Below are 15,470 nucleotides of genomic sequence, written 5' to 3'. Positions count from 1 at the left end.
GGATCCACAACTGTGAGACATCTATTACAATGTATTTGACTCTTCCAGCTTAAATTGTACTCAAATTGTACCTGTGAGTGCAGCTACACAGCTCCCATCTAGCTTCATGGCTGTCGAATACCAAACCGAGGCTTCCTTCACTTTCCCCTGAAGAGTCTTCTGATACGCTAGCTCCGTTGCTATTGCCGCATCCTCTGGAGCCATTTTAAACGCCCTTTCTGTGAAAGCATAGAGCTGATGCAGGATAGGCTGATTTTTTCCACACTGGAAGTAACAAAAGGGACAGTGTTCAATTACTGAAGGACTGGGTTTTTCTAAGACCCAGCGGTGCCAGGGAACAACACCTGAAACCTTCGTGGGTTACCTGTTCTGGCGTACCAAACACAGAGACACGGGACACTTCCAGCGGCGTCAGAGACCAGCGTTTATTTTACTGCAGGGATACAGAGGTCACAAGAAGTACACAGCGTGTAGGTTCTCGGAGACTGCTTCAATTTGCAAAAGTGGATCGCTCCTTTTATACACGTTTTTCCCATAGCCCAATATAGTGAACAAAGATTACAACTCAGTTCCCACAATAAACTTCAAAAAGGGTCGCGTTCATGTTTCAAGAGGCCGGAACATGATTACCACAGTATTGCCAGTTCCCAACTGTAAAAGCATATAAAACACATTCCATCCTGATCGTAAACCCATTAGGAGAAGGGACAAAAACAGATGCAAAGGGAGAACAAGGATGCACAACAGGTTAAAGAAGAGTGTTAGGAGTAATAAAGGAAACTTGATAACGGGATCAGAGATACCGTGTCTAATGTATGCATGGCTGAAACAATAGACCGGCACGGCAAGATGAACCTCGAGCGGGGCCATCTGCCTTCGTCGTGTCGTTTCCCTCATCATAAAAGTCATACTCAAGGGAACACGTGTCTCTCGCGTAAGCTTGAGAGTCCCAGGGTCACGAAGCGGACAAAAGTCCGTTCGCTGGCTACTTGAGGGCAAGAAACAAAATGGATGCCGTATCTAAAATGGAACCCGAGGGTTCAGATGAATAAACCCAAAAATAAGACGAACCATACGTGGTTGCGTAGCGAAACTGCGTACACCCACTATACTCGTCATTTGCGGTTCGTAGATACCCAACTCATCCATATTCGTCACCACTCAAAAGTGTCGTTCCGTCCCACACGGAACCTCATTACTAAGTACAGTAATGTATACACCAGCCTTGGAAAGGTATATTTCAGAGGGCTGAAATGTATACAGAACACCGCCATTGTGAATGTTCACATAAATTAGGACGAAAATTAAGTAATGTGCTGCCATCACATAGTCTCTGATGTTTATATACTTGCTCAAAACTGCATGTGTATCTTAAAACTACCAGCAATCAAATCATTGACAAACCAGGGAAAAATTGAAATGTGAGGTTATCCCCTATACAACAAACAACTTCGAATCTACTGTTGCAAGTAGGGAGAATAATAGGTTTGCCACACGAAAAGTACAATTTGGTGTCGCAAAACGAGCATGAAAACCAATTGGCGGCCTTGCACAAAGCCTAAAGTCATCTGGTTAAATCGTATTTTAGGTTGCTCGCCTCATGGTAGCAGTTTGCACTTCAAAGATTAGATTCACACAACAGACCATATGTTTCAATACTATAGATGTCTCCTGTGGAGGATAACAAGGCCTAGAGACTCAAGATTAATTAATGATATGCCCATAAGGCGTGAGAAGGCCTGCGAGTAGAGCATAAGTAAACACTCTAAATTGCCTATCATTTTTCCCAGTTAATATATTTCTATCCCCTCGATTATGAGCCGCCGCTGTGAATACAAGATTTTGAAGTCTGAAAGTAATATGTATGTGTTCTACAAATGTTTGCCACGGAAAGATTACACTGATAATCCCATTATTTTTATTTATGTTTATTTTTATTTGTATAGCGCCAATCACCAAAGGTCTCTAAGTTTTTATATAGCGCAACCTCGACCCAACAGTATTGGAGCGCTTCTCACATGAGCATCAGTTACATTACACAAGGACACATTCATTTTTTTTGGGTTGGAACAGGGTGCTTAAATGATTTGCCCAGAATCACAGGAAGTTGCGCCCATGCCAAGACTCAGACCTGGCTTCCCAGTTCCAAAGTCGGCAGCTCTTGCCCTTACACCGCATCCACCCCTTATTGTAGGTATGTCGCAAATATAGGTTGGTACATAAATCCTTTGGTGCTTTGCTCACACAGTCTCCTGAAGCATCAGCAACATGGCTCTCAACAACTTGATAATATCTTCATATAAGGGTTGCCGAGTCATTGGAGAAGGGACTGCACATAGCACCCTTGACAATATATTTTGTACTTTCCAGCTTAAGCACAGAGCTCGAGAATATATCTCCACAGTCTAATTGGTTATGTGTTACAAAATTATTACAAAACCGTTCTTAAACAAATAAACAAGCGAATCCCATTCCATACATTGGCAGCTGAAGGAATAAGGTTTTCCCAATCAAAATATTTTAGGTATCAGATACCCTGGCGGCAAAGTACCTGGGTTAATTTCCAACCAGTCATTACTTCACCAGTCCAAAACACCACGATCGAATATTTTCAAAAATGTAAACCTCCTTGCTCAGGTTCCCGAGCAGACACATTAATATTATAGATCTATTATGTCAAATGTTGTCAATGCTTTCCCTGATAAGAATAAAAGGGTGAATCACTTAACATGGAAAAATCACAGCCATTTCTGTATCCTATTAGTTATAAGATGGATAAATACATTTGATTTGATCTCTGAATCCACCTATATTTTATAGGTTAATGACACAAGAAACAACTATGTATATGAAATCAGACAACTGCATAATTTAAAAAACTTACCAGTCTACTGACTACTTTAATTTTTTCAAGTTGTAGTTCTGGATTTCGAGGCTCCATGGTTTCTAGAGCATTAATAAGGTTTGTGATATACTCCAGTGCCTATAAAAGTAAAATATGCAATGAATTAGAGAAATGCAGAGCTTGGTACCTATTACGAATTCTTGATTGGTCCATCCAGCCAATACAATTCAGATTGTTAATTGCACAATGAAGCTGCAATAGAGAATGCCACCCTGTTGAAGGCGAGCATCTAGCCCAGGAGTTTTGTGCCTTATGAGGCCGTGTACAAATCTAATGTCCATATTTCACTCCCTATCCAAACATGCCATTATCTCTGTTAAGCGTGTGCACACCATGACCGAAAAGGCTGCCTGGAGCCAAAGACCATAGTGGCTTTCCTGCAGAAAGGACATGAAATCCATCCTCCTTTACAAATTGCCCCAGATTTGAGATCTTCTTTGGGGTGCAAGGGTCTTTAGAAATGTTAGTTAAGGGGGGGACAGAAGAAGGTACCAAAAGGACCCAAGTGATCAACACATCAGACCAAAGTATTACAATGCAGGCGAGGACCCAAAAACAAGTACAGCAGCAACACATCTTTTACCACCAAACACTCAGACAACCTTCAAGTGGGTTTGGACCCATAGTGACTAACATCAGGCGTACTGAGGTCAGATGTTTAATCAATTGCATACCAGACATCTTTCCAGAGGTTTTCTCACATAGAAGCCAGCAGCAGCAATCCTGGTTGATTGTTTAGTATCCAAGAGAACACAGTTCAGTTTCCTGAGCATTTAGTCCATTTGGCGCCATGCAGGGCATTCTATAACTGTTTAATATACTGTAAACCACAAGGCAAGGTCCAGAGTACCAGCCCCATCACTTAGAGGCTTGATGTCACAAAGACCATGGTATCACTTTGAGAACAGAGTATTAGTAGACAATAAGATCTATCAGGATGGTCTGGTGCTAGTAAGCTGGTAAGGGCCCACAGGAGGTGAAACCAGCTACAATGAGCTTATGAGATGGTAAGATGAAGAAGAAAAGGGAGCGGGAACACAGAGATACATAGATTAGAGTCTTGGACTTCACAGGGTAATGCCAACTATTTCAGAACGGAAAGCAAACAGAGCAAATATTTGGCAGAATTAAATGAGGGTCAATGCTACTGAGGGGAGGTTGTGAGGGCTCTGATAAGATCGGAGTGAAGAGACTAATATAGTAGAGGTTCCTACAGATAAAGCATCTAAAGAGGGCAAGGTGAGGACAAAGTATTTGAGAAGGGTCAGCTGAAAGGAGAAGGACAAAGTGCTGCGAATAAACTATATGCAAAAAGGAAAATTGGCCAGAGAACATGAAATGGCCCGGTTAGTGGCATGATGAAATGAAGGAACGTAGATCAGTTAGAAGCAGAGAGAAGGAAGGGGAAGCATGATGAAAAGAAGTAAGGGGGACAGATGAGAAAAGTAGTAATGTGGAATGAAACTGGTTAAAAAGCGAGATGGAAAGCAAGATTAAGGAGAAGACTGGTGTTGTTCAACTGACAAAACATTGGAAAGTGTGACAGAAAGAAAGGATGACCTGGACATATATATGTAACACGTTACTCTAATCCTAAAACTAGTGCTTGCATCACTAACTAACGTTTAATTTATTTAAAGTTAATTAAAACAATCAACCTAATAAACGGATTTTGAAAAATAATCCTAAATCTAATTATAACCCCAAAAACCGAACTATTTCTCCCAAATTATTTCAAAAAACGGTTGAACAATGATGCCCTTACCCTTGTGCTAACCATATCAGTAACCCTAGACAACATTGCCTACTTTATTATAATAAACGTCAATATATTTGAGTAAATTCAATTAAGTATTTTATTTTGCTGAACTAAAAAAATACTGTTAAATATTTAGTTAGTTTAACCCTTTTATACTTGGATGAAATAATGGTGCACTATGCACTGGCAAAAGAGATAATGGCATTTAAGGGCAATTTTGTTGAGGTACTGATCAGATGGAAATGAATGGTATGCCTTATAGAAACTACGATTCATAGTATGCAGGATAAACATCTTTGATAGAGAAACTTCATTGGCTGCCCCTCAGCTATCTACTGGAAAGAGCAGTAGTCGCTCTTAATCACAGTAGGTGCTTCAGGAGGCTTTCTAAAGGTGCAAAGCATGGCTTACAGGAATAAGACAATTATTTAGTGACTTTAATGGTGAATCCAAGCAGTGTGGTAAGAGGACCTCAAACTCAGTGTTACAATTATTCACCGGTTTAGGATTTATTTTGCAGTATGGCCAGGCAAATACATTGTGTTAGAGTGGTCTAAACGGTGGGACAATAGCCATGTTGGTTCTCACGTTAGTTTCCTGAAACGCTGATGCTTGTAGTAATTACAATTTGGTGGGTAGAAATGGACCAACAAGTGAATTTTTAAAATGTTGAACAAACACTCAACTAAATGCCTTACAATAAGAGAGTGGCTCAGATCATTGGTCCCGAAAAGTTGAAGCTCAAACATCTATTTCAATGCACACTTTGGGGAAAAATATAGCTAGGAGATGGCTCATGCCCTACCTTCTTTAAAGATGGATACACTTGGGGCTCTGGCCCCAGAAGGAGATAACAGATATCCTCCTCCTGAACAATCTGTGGCATTTTCTGTATCTCCAATCCTAGGGTTTACGGGTCAGATCATAAAAAGGGAGTTCATATTCATTGTATTTTTTGAATGAAGGTCTTCCCAATTCAGTTAATAGCTCAAATGGGTTATTTGCCTTTCAAAACACCCTTAAGCACATTAATCTATCCCTAATAAAAACACTAGACTAAATGCATCGTATCGTAAGGGCACTAACTTAAACTCACCGCAGCTAATTCTACAGGGGAAAAGAAAGCATAAATTACTGATCAAATGCCTACTTACATCTAAAGTTGGGTTCCTAAATTGCGTGCTACTTGCCGCAAAGTGCTTCAATGCCTCGTCCGGTTTAATAAGCGCTACTTAAATACAATTTACAATATTGTAAAATTACCTACCTTACTGAGGAGGTCCGGCATCAAGTTGATCCGTTGCAGAATCCAACCAAGGTGTCCATGTCCTGATACTACCAACATCTCTCAATGAGTGATGAACGGATAGGGCAGATGCAAGTAAATTAAAACCTACATGAGAGAGGAAACCTCGCTGCCTATAGAATGCTTAGTGGACACACTGTGCAAGAATGCACAATTTTGTTTTACTGTCCAGAGCTGTAGGCATGGACTTATATGTTGGACCTTTTCTGGGCTATGAGAGGGAAGGAGCTGGCAGTGACTTTGAGAAATGAAGAGGCTGATTAAGGGATAGAGAAGACGAGCTACATGATAGAGGAAGAAAGGATGGAGCTTATAAAACTAAAATCCAAAACAGACATGAAAAGAAGGAGTGCATGGTATAGTACCTTTGCCTGGTGGGTGCAATCAAGACACAACCAAACCCAAAAACCACCATCAGGGAGGCCTGATGTTGTATAATGATAAATCTAAGTTTAACAGTGAGAAAAGTAGCACCAGGCAAGTGCAGACTGGCGCACAGACAATACGAGTAATTTTTTTCAGACTGGTGTAGTTTAAAAAATTGTAGGTGCATGAAGAAAAATAAACTGAGAATAGTGTAATGGAAAATCAATCTTTTAAAGATATTTGCATCTGCTAAAAAAAAACTTCTCAAGTGAACCAAATCAGTCCTGACTTTTGTGGGGGTGTTGCTTTAACTTAACTGGTTGCAGCTAGGGGCACTATTTTTTTTTCTGCTTTACTTTTGGATTTGGGGTGGTAAGAATACTGTCTCCCAGAAATTACTTGGGCCCAGATAGGAGGAGGTGCTCCGCCAGATAGTGCAGCAGAGGCCCACATCTCACTGCACAGCCACGTTTAGTAACAGCTTCGTCTCTTGATGCAAGTGATCTGGTTATCACTTATTGGTGACCTAATATTAAAATCAGAGGGATTCCTCGCCTTTCAGCCTGGTGACTGCAAAGTTGGGTGAGGGACGTTTATACATTTTTATTCATGGTTCTCATTCGTGAACTGAGAGTGTCTGTTTGACGAGTGCAAGTTGTTGGATTGTTGAGTCATACATGTGCAGTAACTGATCAACTCATAACAACTCAGGACCCACAATTTTAAGAAGGAAACTGCAAGCTCATCAGTGGTGGTGTCCTGCTAAAAGACTTTTGTTTTAATAACATGAAAGAATACAACAAGTCTTAGCAGCCCCTAAAAACACTTTTCAATATAATCATACGTTTCTGTGAGGGGGCTGGTCAAAGAAGGCTGAGTTCCTGTGGACTCTGCAAAGGTTTTCCAGCACCAATTCAGGAGGAGTGAAGGGCTCCAACCTGGTGAATGTGGCTGGTAAGCTTGATCTGGCATCCTCTCAACCTGCATCTCCAGTCTACTCAGCACCATGTGGCCTGTAATTCAACACCAGAAGCTACAGGAATACAACACAGCTCCAGCACCAAAAGGTGGAGAATGCAGAAAGGTAAATTCGAACCTAGTGAAACAAACAATTCTGCGACATTACCGCAGTATAGTGAAGCAGCTATGGAGGAATCAGGAGCTGCAAGGGTCTATGCTACGGCAAGCAGGTGATCAATGCAAATATCAGGAGCTAGAATTCCTGCAACAAAACACCTGAGAGTTTCAGGAAGTAGCGTGCATTTTTTTCTGTGCACTTATCATTGCAGCGTTCTTCCCTCCCCCTGTCAACACTGTCAATGGGGTATTAGTATTTTCTACCTTTCCTTGTAGGGCCCTTCAGACACTGGGGGTCAGTGGACAACAGTCAGTGGGGAGGGTTACAGGTATGGCAAATTTCGCAAAATAGCAACATCTTGAATGTATTAATCTGAACTCAAACCTTCCCTTAGTGGCCACATCAACCATGGTGAAGTCATTTAAGTATCCTAGTAGTGCCCTAGTAAAAGAGAAAAACAGTATAATGTATTGTCAAAGTTGCAGTTTTTGAAGACTTTCCACAGCCCCCACATAGGACTAACATAGTCCAAGAGCAATGGCAGACAATTTACACTGCCCTGGCACCTCTGGACAGCCTCTATCTAATACACTTGTACACTGGTTGCCATCCCAGGACCGAAATGATCAGGAGCTTGGCGTCATGGATGATGTGCGGATGATAGAAACACAAGTAAAGTGTTTGGAGAAGATGGGGCTGGCACAGGAACTACTGAGGCAAAAGGAAGGACTCCCTAAAAAAAGCAACTTTTAATACAGGTCTACTGCTGTTAACTGGGTTATTGCCCTATTGCGAAGAGCATTTCTTTTAACTTTTTAAATCCTCACACTGCACCTTTTCACTTTTACTTAAATTACTGTAAATTCTTCAGTCTCACTGACTGCCTTGACGTTTATTCCCCCACGACCTGCGGTGCCAGTATCTGAGACCAGGCCCGCCCTTAGCAAGGTCGGCGTGCTAGTTATTAAAGCACAAGGGGGATAAAACCAGCATGCTGATGCGACCACACAGCAGACGCGTGCAGTGGGCGCGCCAAAGGCAAGCTCGTCTGCGCCAGTCAGTGCCCGGAATGCACCATGGGGTAGTGCGCCAGGACCCCTGCACCTTTTTTCCGCCAGCCATACTCTAGGGCTCAGTTACTGGCATAAAATAAGGGTAAGTGCTGCAACACTACTACATGAGTCGGGGAAAGGGATTTTCTTTCATATCAGTGCACTTCTTGCAACTTTACATTCGCGGTCAATAACTCTCCCTCTAGTACCTTTGGGCTCAGCCCTCCTATCAGGGATAATACCTCACCAGACTTATTTACTGAAGCCTCCAGAGTCACCTCTATCTCCTCTTCCACACAACCCCTTCGAAGAGAAGAACAAGCTACTTACCTTCGGTAACGCTTTTTCTGGTGGATACAGTATCGGCCTGTGGATTCCTCACCTTGTGAATATCCCCTGCGCCAGAAACATTCAGAAACTTTTGTAGCAGTCCACGCCGATGAGGTCGAAGACTACGTCACAGAGACACGGCTCCGCTCGCGACTCCGCTGACGTCACCGGATCCATAAGAAGACCTCATTGGCATGATGAAGTTAGTTCCGCCCTTTTTTCCGTGCCTTCGAGGCACACGGATGGACTGACAGAAATATATACACAGTATACACAGTACATAATATACAAAGACACACACACAGTGTGGAGAATAAATAGGATGGCAAAAGAAATAACACACTGCCTTTAACAGTAACAAATTTTGAAACACCATCATTAGAATTGTAGGTATACAAGGGTGGACAACGGGGAGACGGTGGGTCAGTGAGGAATCCACAGGCAGATACTGTATCCACCAGAAAAAGTGTTACTGAAGGTAAGTAACTTGTTCTTCTGATGGCTACATCTGCCAGTGGATTCCTCACCTTGTGAAAAGATTCCCACAGCAGTCTCACTCCCGGAGGAGGGTGTCCACCCTTCTATACCAGAAAGTCCTGAAGGACGAACGAGCAAAGTGTCCGTCCCTCCTCACCTCAGAATCCAAGCAGTAATGCTTCGTGAAAGTGTGGAGGGAGGGCCAAGTTGCCGCCTTACAAATGTCCTCCACAGGAACACCTCTAGACAAGGGAGACGTAGAAGACTTAGCCCTAGTAGAATGAGCCCTTAAACCCTCTGGAGGTTCCTTACCGGCCAAAGAGTAACATATCTTGATGCACAAGACAATCCATCTGGAAAGGGTGCGCTTGTGCACCGCTCTGCTGTTCCTGCAGCCAACAAAGCCCATGAAGAGCTGGTCGTCCACTCGAAAGTCTTTAGTCCTATCAAGGTAGAAGCTCACCGCCCTCTTAGGGTCTAAGCGGTGAAGCCTCTCCTCCTCCTTGGAAGGGTGAGGGGGAGGATAGAAGGTAGGGAGGGTAATGGACTGCACCAGAGGGAAAGGAGTAACCACCTTAGGCAGAAAAGCAGCCCTGGTCCTGAGTACCATTCTTTCAGCATGAATGGTCAAGAACGGGAGATTGAACTCAGAGCTTGAAGCTCACTTACCCTCCTTGCCGAGGTGATCGCAATGAGAAAAAACGTTTTGAAAGACAACAGTCTCAAGGGACACTTGTGTAAGGGCTCGAAGGGAGAACCCATCAAGTAAGTTAAGATAAGATTTAAATCCCATTGAGGTACAATAAAAGGAGTAGGCGGAAACTGGTTTGTAAGGCCCTTCAGAAATCATAAAACAATAGGTGATTTGAACAATGACGGCTGATCCGGCAAGCAAAGGAAAGCCGACAAGGCCGAAAGATATCCCTTCATAGTGGCTACAGCAAAACCTTGCTGAGCAAGAAAACGAGCAAACTGAATGATGTTGGATAAACGAGCCTTCAAAGGGTCAATAGATTTCTCTCCGCACCAAATAACAAATTTAGACCACCTATAGGAATGGATAGATTTGGTGGAATGACGTCTGGCAGACAAAATTACATCTACCACATCTGGCGGGAGAGAAAATGAATTCAGGTTGCCCTGTTCAATCTCCAAGCATGAAGGTGTAAGCTCTGGAGGTGGGGGTTTAGAACCTGCCCCTCCATCTGAGAGAAGAGGTCTGCCATGAGAGGGAGCGGAGGGCACGAGGAGAGGTGGAGAAGACCTGTATACAACACCCTTCTTGGCCAATCCGGGGCGATCAATATGACTTGGGCCCGGCCTTGGCGTATCTTCCTCAGAACCCGAGGAATCAAGGGTATGGGAGGAAATGCGTAAAGAAGATGCGAGTCCCATCTCAACTGAAACGCGTCCCCCAAAGCTCCCTGCAACGGATACTGGAGACTGCAGAATGACGGGCAGTGAGCGTTCGTGAGTGGCAAACAGGTCCACCCGAGGAGTTCCCCACGTCTGAAAGACGTGACGAACCACCTCCGGATGGAGCCTCCACTCGTGGTCGATGGAGAACTGCCGACTGAGACTGTCTGCACGCACATTCAGAACTCCGGCCAAATGATTTGCCATCAGACAAATCTGATGGTCCTGAGCCCAGGATCAGAGACGCAGAGCCTCTCTGCAGATACAAAGCGACCCCACTCCTCCCTGCCTGTTGACATACCACATCGCGGTAGTGTTGTCCGTCATGGCTTGAATCGACTGACCACGAAGGGAGGGGAGGAAGGCCTTGAGCGCCAAACGTATCGGCCGCAATTCCAGAAGGTTGATGTGAAGCAACCTTTCCTCCAGAGACCAAAGATCCTTGATCTCCAGATCCCCCAGATGCGCACCCCACCCTAAAGTGGATGCATCCGTTATCACTGTGGCCACCGATGTAGGTAGATGAAAGGGCTTTCCTTGAGACAGGTTGCCCTCCACACTCCAAGACAGATCCGCTGCAGCTTCTTTGGAGATCCTCACAGACTCAGAGATCTCCCTTGTGCTGATACCACTGCCTGCGGAGGCACCACTGGAGTGCCCTCATGTGCCAGCGTGCATGGTTGACCAACAGAATGCAGGAGGCGAACAGACCGAGCAGACGAAGGACCTTCAGGACCGGAACGACAGCTCCATTGTAAAACAAGGGAATAATTTCCTGAATGTCGAGAATCCTTTGCGGAGGTGGGAATGCTCGACACACAGTAGTGTCCAGTACCGCCCCTATGAACAGGTTACGCTGAGAGGGCACCAGGTGAGATTTGGGCATGTTTATCGAGAAACCCAACTTGTGCAACAGCGGAGTTGTATCCTGCAGATGATGAAGCACCCTCTCTGGCGACTCTGCTTTGATCAGCCAGTCATCCAGATAGGGGGAAAACTGGAATCCCCGACTTTCTGAGATGGGCTGTCACCACTGCCATCACCTTGGTGAAGACTCGAGGCGCAGTAGTAAGACCAAACGGAAGGACCACAAACTGATAATGTTGGGACCCTACCGTAAACCGGAGATACTTCCTGTGCGGCTTTAGGATAGGGATATGGAAATGCGCATCCTGAAAGTCTATCGACACCATCCAGTCCTCCTGATGCATCGCTTTAAGAACCTGTGCAAGGGTGAGCATCTTGAACTTCTCTTGCTTTAGAAAAAGATTCAAGATCCTGAGGTCCAGGATTGGACGCAGCCTGCCAACCTTCTTTGGAATCAGGAAATACCGGGAGTAGCATCCCTGACCCCTGTCCTGCTCCGGAACCACCTCTATCGCACCTTTTTTTAGCAACGTTAGGACTTCCTCCTGGAGAAGAAGAAGATGGTCCTTTAAGCAAGCACCTTGGCAAGGAGGGTAATTTTGAGGAAATTCCTGAAAGGGAAGGACGTACCCATTTTCTACAAGATCTAGAACCCAAAGGTCTGTAGTAACCGATTACCAATCTTGTAGAAAATGGGTAAGCCGGCTCCCCACAGGACCAGCATGAACCAGAATGGTGGGAAGAAGAACAACAAGAAAAAGAACAACAACAACAACAAGAACAACAACAAGAACAACAACAAGAACAACAACAAGAACAACAACAAGAACAACAAGAAGAGCTGTCGACCTCGAGCACGACCTCTGCCTCTGTAGCTCTTATACAGAGTGTTCTGCTTCTGTTGCTGCTGAGGCTGCCTGCAAGTACGAAAGGATGACCTTCCAAAGCCCCTGTACTTCCTGAACAACCCCTAGGTTGAGTTTGCAGACCCAGAGACTTGGCCGTGGCTTTGCTCTCTAAATCTTTCGAGTGCAGCATCCGCTTTCTTACCAAAAAGACCAGAGCCGTCAAAAGGCAAGTCCAGGAGCGTTGCCTGCACATCAGGGGAGAACTCGGATGACTTGAGCCACGCACTCCTTGTGGCAACAGAAGAGCCCATAATCCTTGCGACAGAATCAGTGGTATCCAAGCCGCTTTGGATTACCGGACGTGCAGCCGCCTGGGTGTCCGACAGTACCTCATTAAAGTTCAGTCTATCTTCCTCTGACAGTTTTGGGGTCAGTTGTTTTGCTGAATCCATAAGAGCATGGATATATCGGCCCAAAAGACAGGTGGCATTTGTCGAATTTAAAGCCATACTGGCAGAAGAGAAGACCTTCTTGGCTGATTAGTCTAATTTCTTTGTATCCCTGTCACTCGGGACTTGGGGAAAAGCTCCTGAAGATCTTTTGGAACAGGCAGCCTGAACCACCAGACTCTCCGGAGAAGGATGGGAGGTCAGAAAGTCTGGGTCACCTGGAGCCGCCCTACATCTCCTTGCAACAACCTTAGAGACCGCAGGAGCACAGAAGGGCTTACGCCATACTTCGATTACCGGTTCAATAATGGCGTCATTGAAAGAAAGCAAGGGCTCCAATACAGAGGAGGGAGAGTGTAGAACCTCTGTAAGGATGTTTGGTTTAAACTCTGCATATGGTAACTGCAGATCCAGAAGCTCTGCCACATTTTTAATAACGGAGTGATAGGGAGCCACATCCTTTGAAGGAGCATCAGCAGGAGGAGTAATCTCCCATTTAGGTGACAAGTCCAGGCCACTAGCTTCCCTCAATTCCTCAAAGAGATTGTCTGATTCCATCAGCTCACCTTCTTCCACTTCTTCCATCTGGTACCTCTGTTCCTCCAGTACCCTTTGAGCCTCCCTCCTGGATCTGATTCTCCCAGCAGGAGTCAGCGGCGCCGTAACCGAATCAGACGGCGCAGAAGCCAGCGTCGAGCGCGGATCCAAAGGAGCATCCGGCGTCGAACGAGGCCGAGCCGGCGCCGGTGAAGATGGAAGCGGCGTCGATGTCCTCGGTACCGGTAAATGACAAGACGGCGTCGCCGGAAAAAATGGCATGAAGGGAGCCGGAGGGTAAGCTTGAGGAACTCCCAAGCTGAAAGCCATAGGACCCATGGGACCCGAAGGCGCACCAGAGGGGTACAAGGCTCTGGAAAAGACCCCATACATCGCATTCAAGTAATACGTTGGATCTTGACCTGGGCCTGGAAACGAAGGATATGGCTCAGGCATCACCAGACTCGGGCCGATCATCGCCGACGGTGGAATCTGCGGAGTCGAAGACTCGTCCAGAGCTGGAAGATCTTCAATTGGAACCGGAGACTAAGCCGGCGCCTGAGATGGAGCCGGAGCTGGAGAATGTTCCGGAGAAGCAGCAGGCGATGTCAGGCCAACAGGAGAATCAGGAACAGAAACAGGGAAAGGAGATACAAAGTCCTTACGACGTCGAGAAGGTGAGGTCGATCTTGGAGCCGCATCCCTGTCCGAGCGATGTCGAGATCCATGCCTCTTCTTTTTCTTATGTTTCTTGGACTTGGAAGCATGCCCCGACGTCGACTTCGACCTCCATCTTGATCTTCTCCAACCTCTCTTCTCCTTTTTCATCCTGGCGATGAATAATTTTGCCTCCCTCTCCTTCACAGCCTTTGTGCTCATTTTGCGACAGCAAGAACATCCTTCAACATCGTGGTCCGATGAAAGGCACCATAAACAGTCCTCATGCGGATCCGTTATCGACATGTGCTTACCGCACTCCATGCAAGGCTTAAACCCGGACTTCTTTGTCAACATCTTCAGCTGCAGACAAGAAGAAAGAGAGATACCAGCAGAAAACAAAGTATCCAACTAAAGCTACAGAGAGAGTCCCGAAAACCGTTAGCGTCGACGGAGCGGAAAAAAGGGAACTGATGTCATCACGTCGACTAGGTCTTCTTATGGATCCGGTGACGTCAGCGGAGTCGCGAGCGGAGCCGTGTCTCTGTGACTCAACCTCATCGGCGTGGACAGCTTCAAAAGTTTCCGAATGTTGCTGGTGCAGGGGATATTCACAAGGTGAGGAATCCACTGGCAGATGTATCCATCAGAAAAATTATTACTATGAACCGGTTGGGAGGTCGCTAAACGCCATTTTGCTTAACACTAGATTAATGATAGTACGAATACGAGTTTGAATGTATGTTGCAGACGTTAAACCTGGATATGATTTTCCTAACGGAAACCTGGGCAAATGATACGACCGAAGCAGACTGGGTTTACTACTAGGATATATATTGGCCAATGTAGACAGGAAAGGGCAAAAGGGGCGTGGCTTAGCAATCATTTATCAGTCTATCTTTAAAGCCACCTTTGAGGCTACTCGGCTGCCAGGTGCAGAAGCTACAACCTTTAACATTAAAATTTCTAACACCTTATCCTTCCCCGGTCTACTTCTAGATCGGGCCAGAGTCAAAATCTGTTCACTCAAGGTATACAGACCTTCATGGAATCCGGTCTGGCTTCCCTGACACTTACGATACTGGGGGATTTTAATTTTTATCTAGAATGTGATAAGAATGGAGACACCTCCACTCTATTAGACAGTTTGGCAGGCTTTGGTCTCACATAATTAGTTCACAGCCAACAAATAAGGCCCATCATATTCTTGATGGTAAGTTCACCAACAATTCTAATATTATAGTGGACAAAGTAATACCCCTAACATGGACAGACCACAAAACTATTCTCTTCAAACTCACCCATTTGGAGGGTTATATGTCGCAGTCTAAGAGCTTACCCCCTGTCAAATTCAGACCATGGCATAAAATCAAAGAGAATTTAGCAGAGATGGTTGACAAAAGTCCACCCTTGTTAGAGCCAG

General features: G+C 45.1%; 1 protein-coding gene across 2 annotated transcripts in view; it reads right to left on the bottom strand.

The window, feature by feature from the left end:
• LOC146789718 (tetratricopeptide repeat protein 21B-like) overlaps positions 1-15,470 on the bottom strand; it is a 468,517-nt gene that overhangs the window by 367,775 nt on the left and 85,272 nt on the right. For both annotated transcript variants that reach the window (XM_085630126.1, XM_085630127.1), the window contains exons 2-3: positions 2,885-2,983; positions 72-264 (exon numbers count right to left, since the gene is read on the bottom strand). In XM_085630126.1, the coding sequence (XP_085486252.1) occupies positions 72-264; positions 2,885-2,941 (250 nt within the window). In that variant the 5' untranslated portion in view covers positions 2,942-2,983. The remainder of the gene's footprint in view (positions 1-71; positions 265-2,884; positions 2,984-15,470) is intronic.

Source organism: Triturus cristatus, chromosome 10 (assembly GCF_964204655.1).
Source record: "Triturus cristatus chromosome 10, aTriCri1.1, whole genome shotgun sequence".
Classification (NCBI taxonomy): Eukaryota; Metazoa; Chordata; class Amphibia; order Caudata; family Salamandridae; genus Triturus; species Triturus cristatus.
The sequence above is the reverse complement of the archived record's forward strand: the minus strand, read 5'-3'. Positions and strand labels throughout refer to the sequence as shown.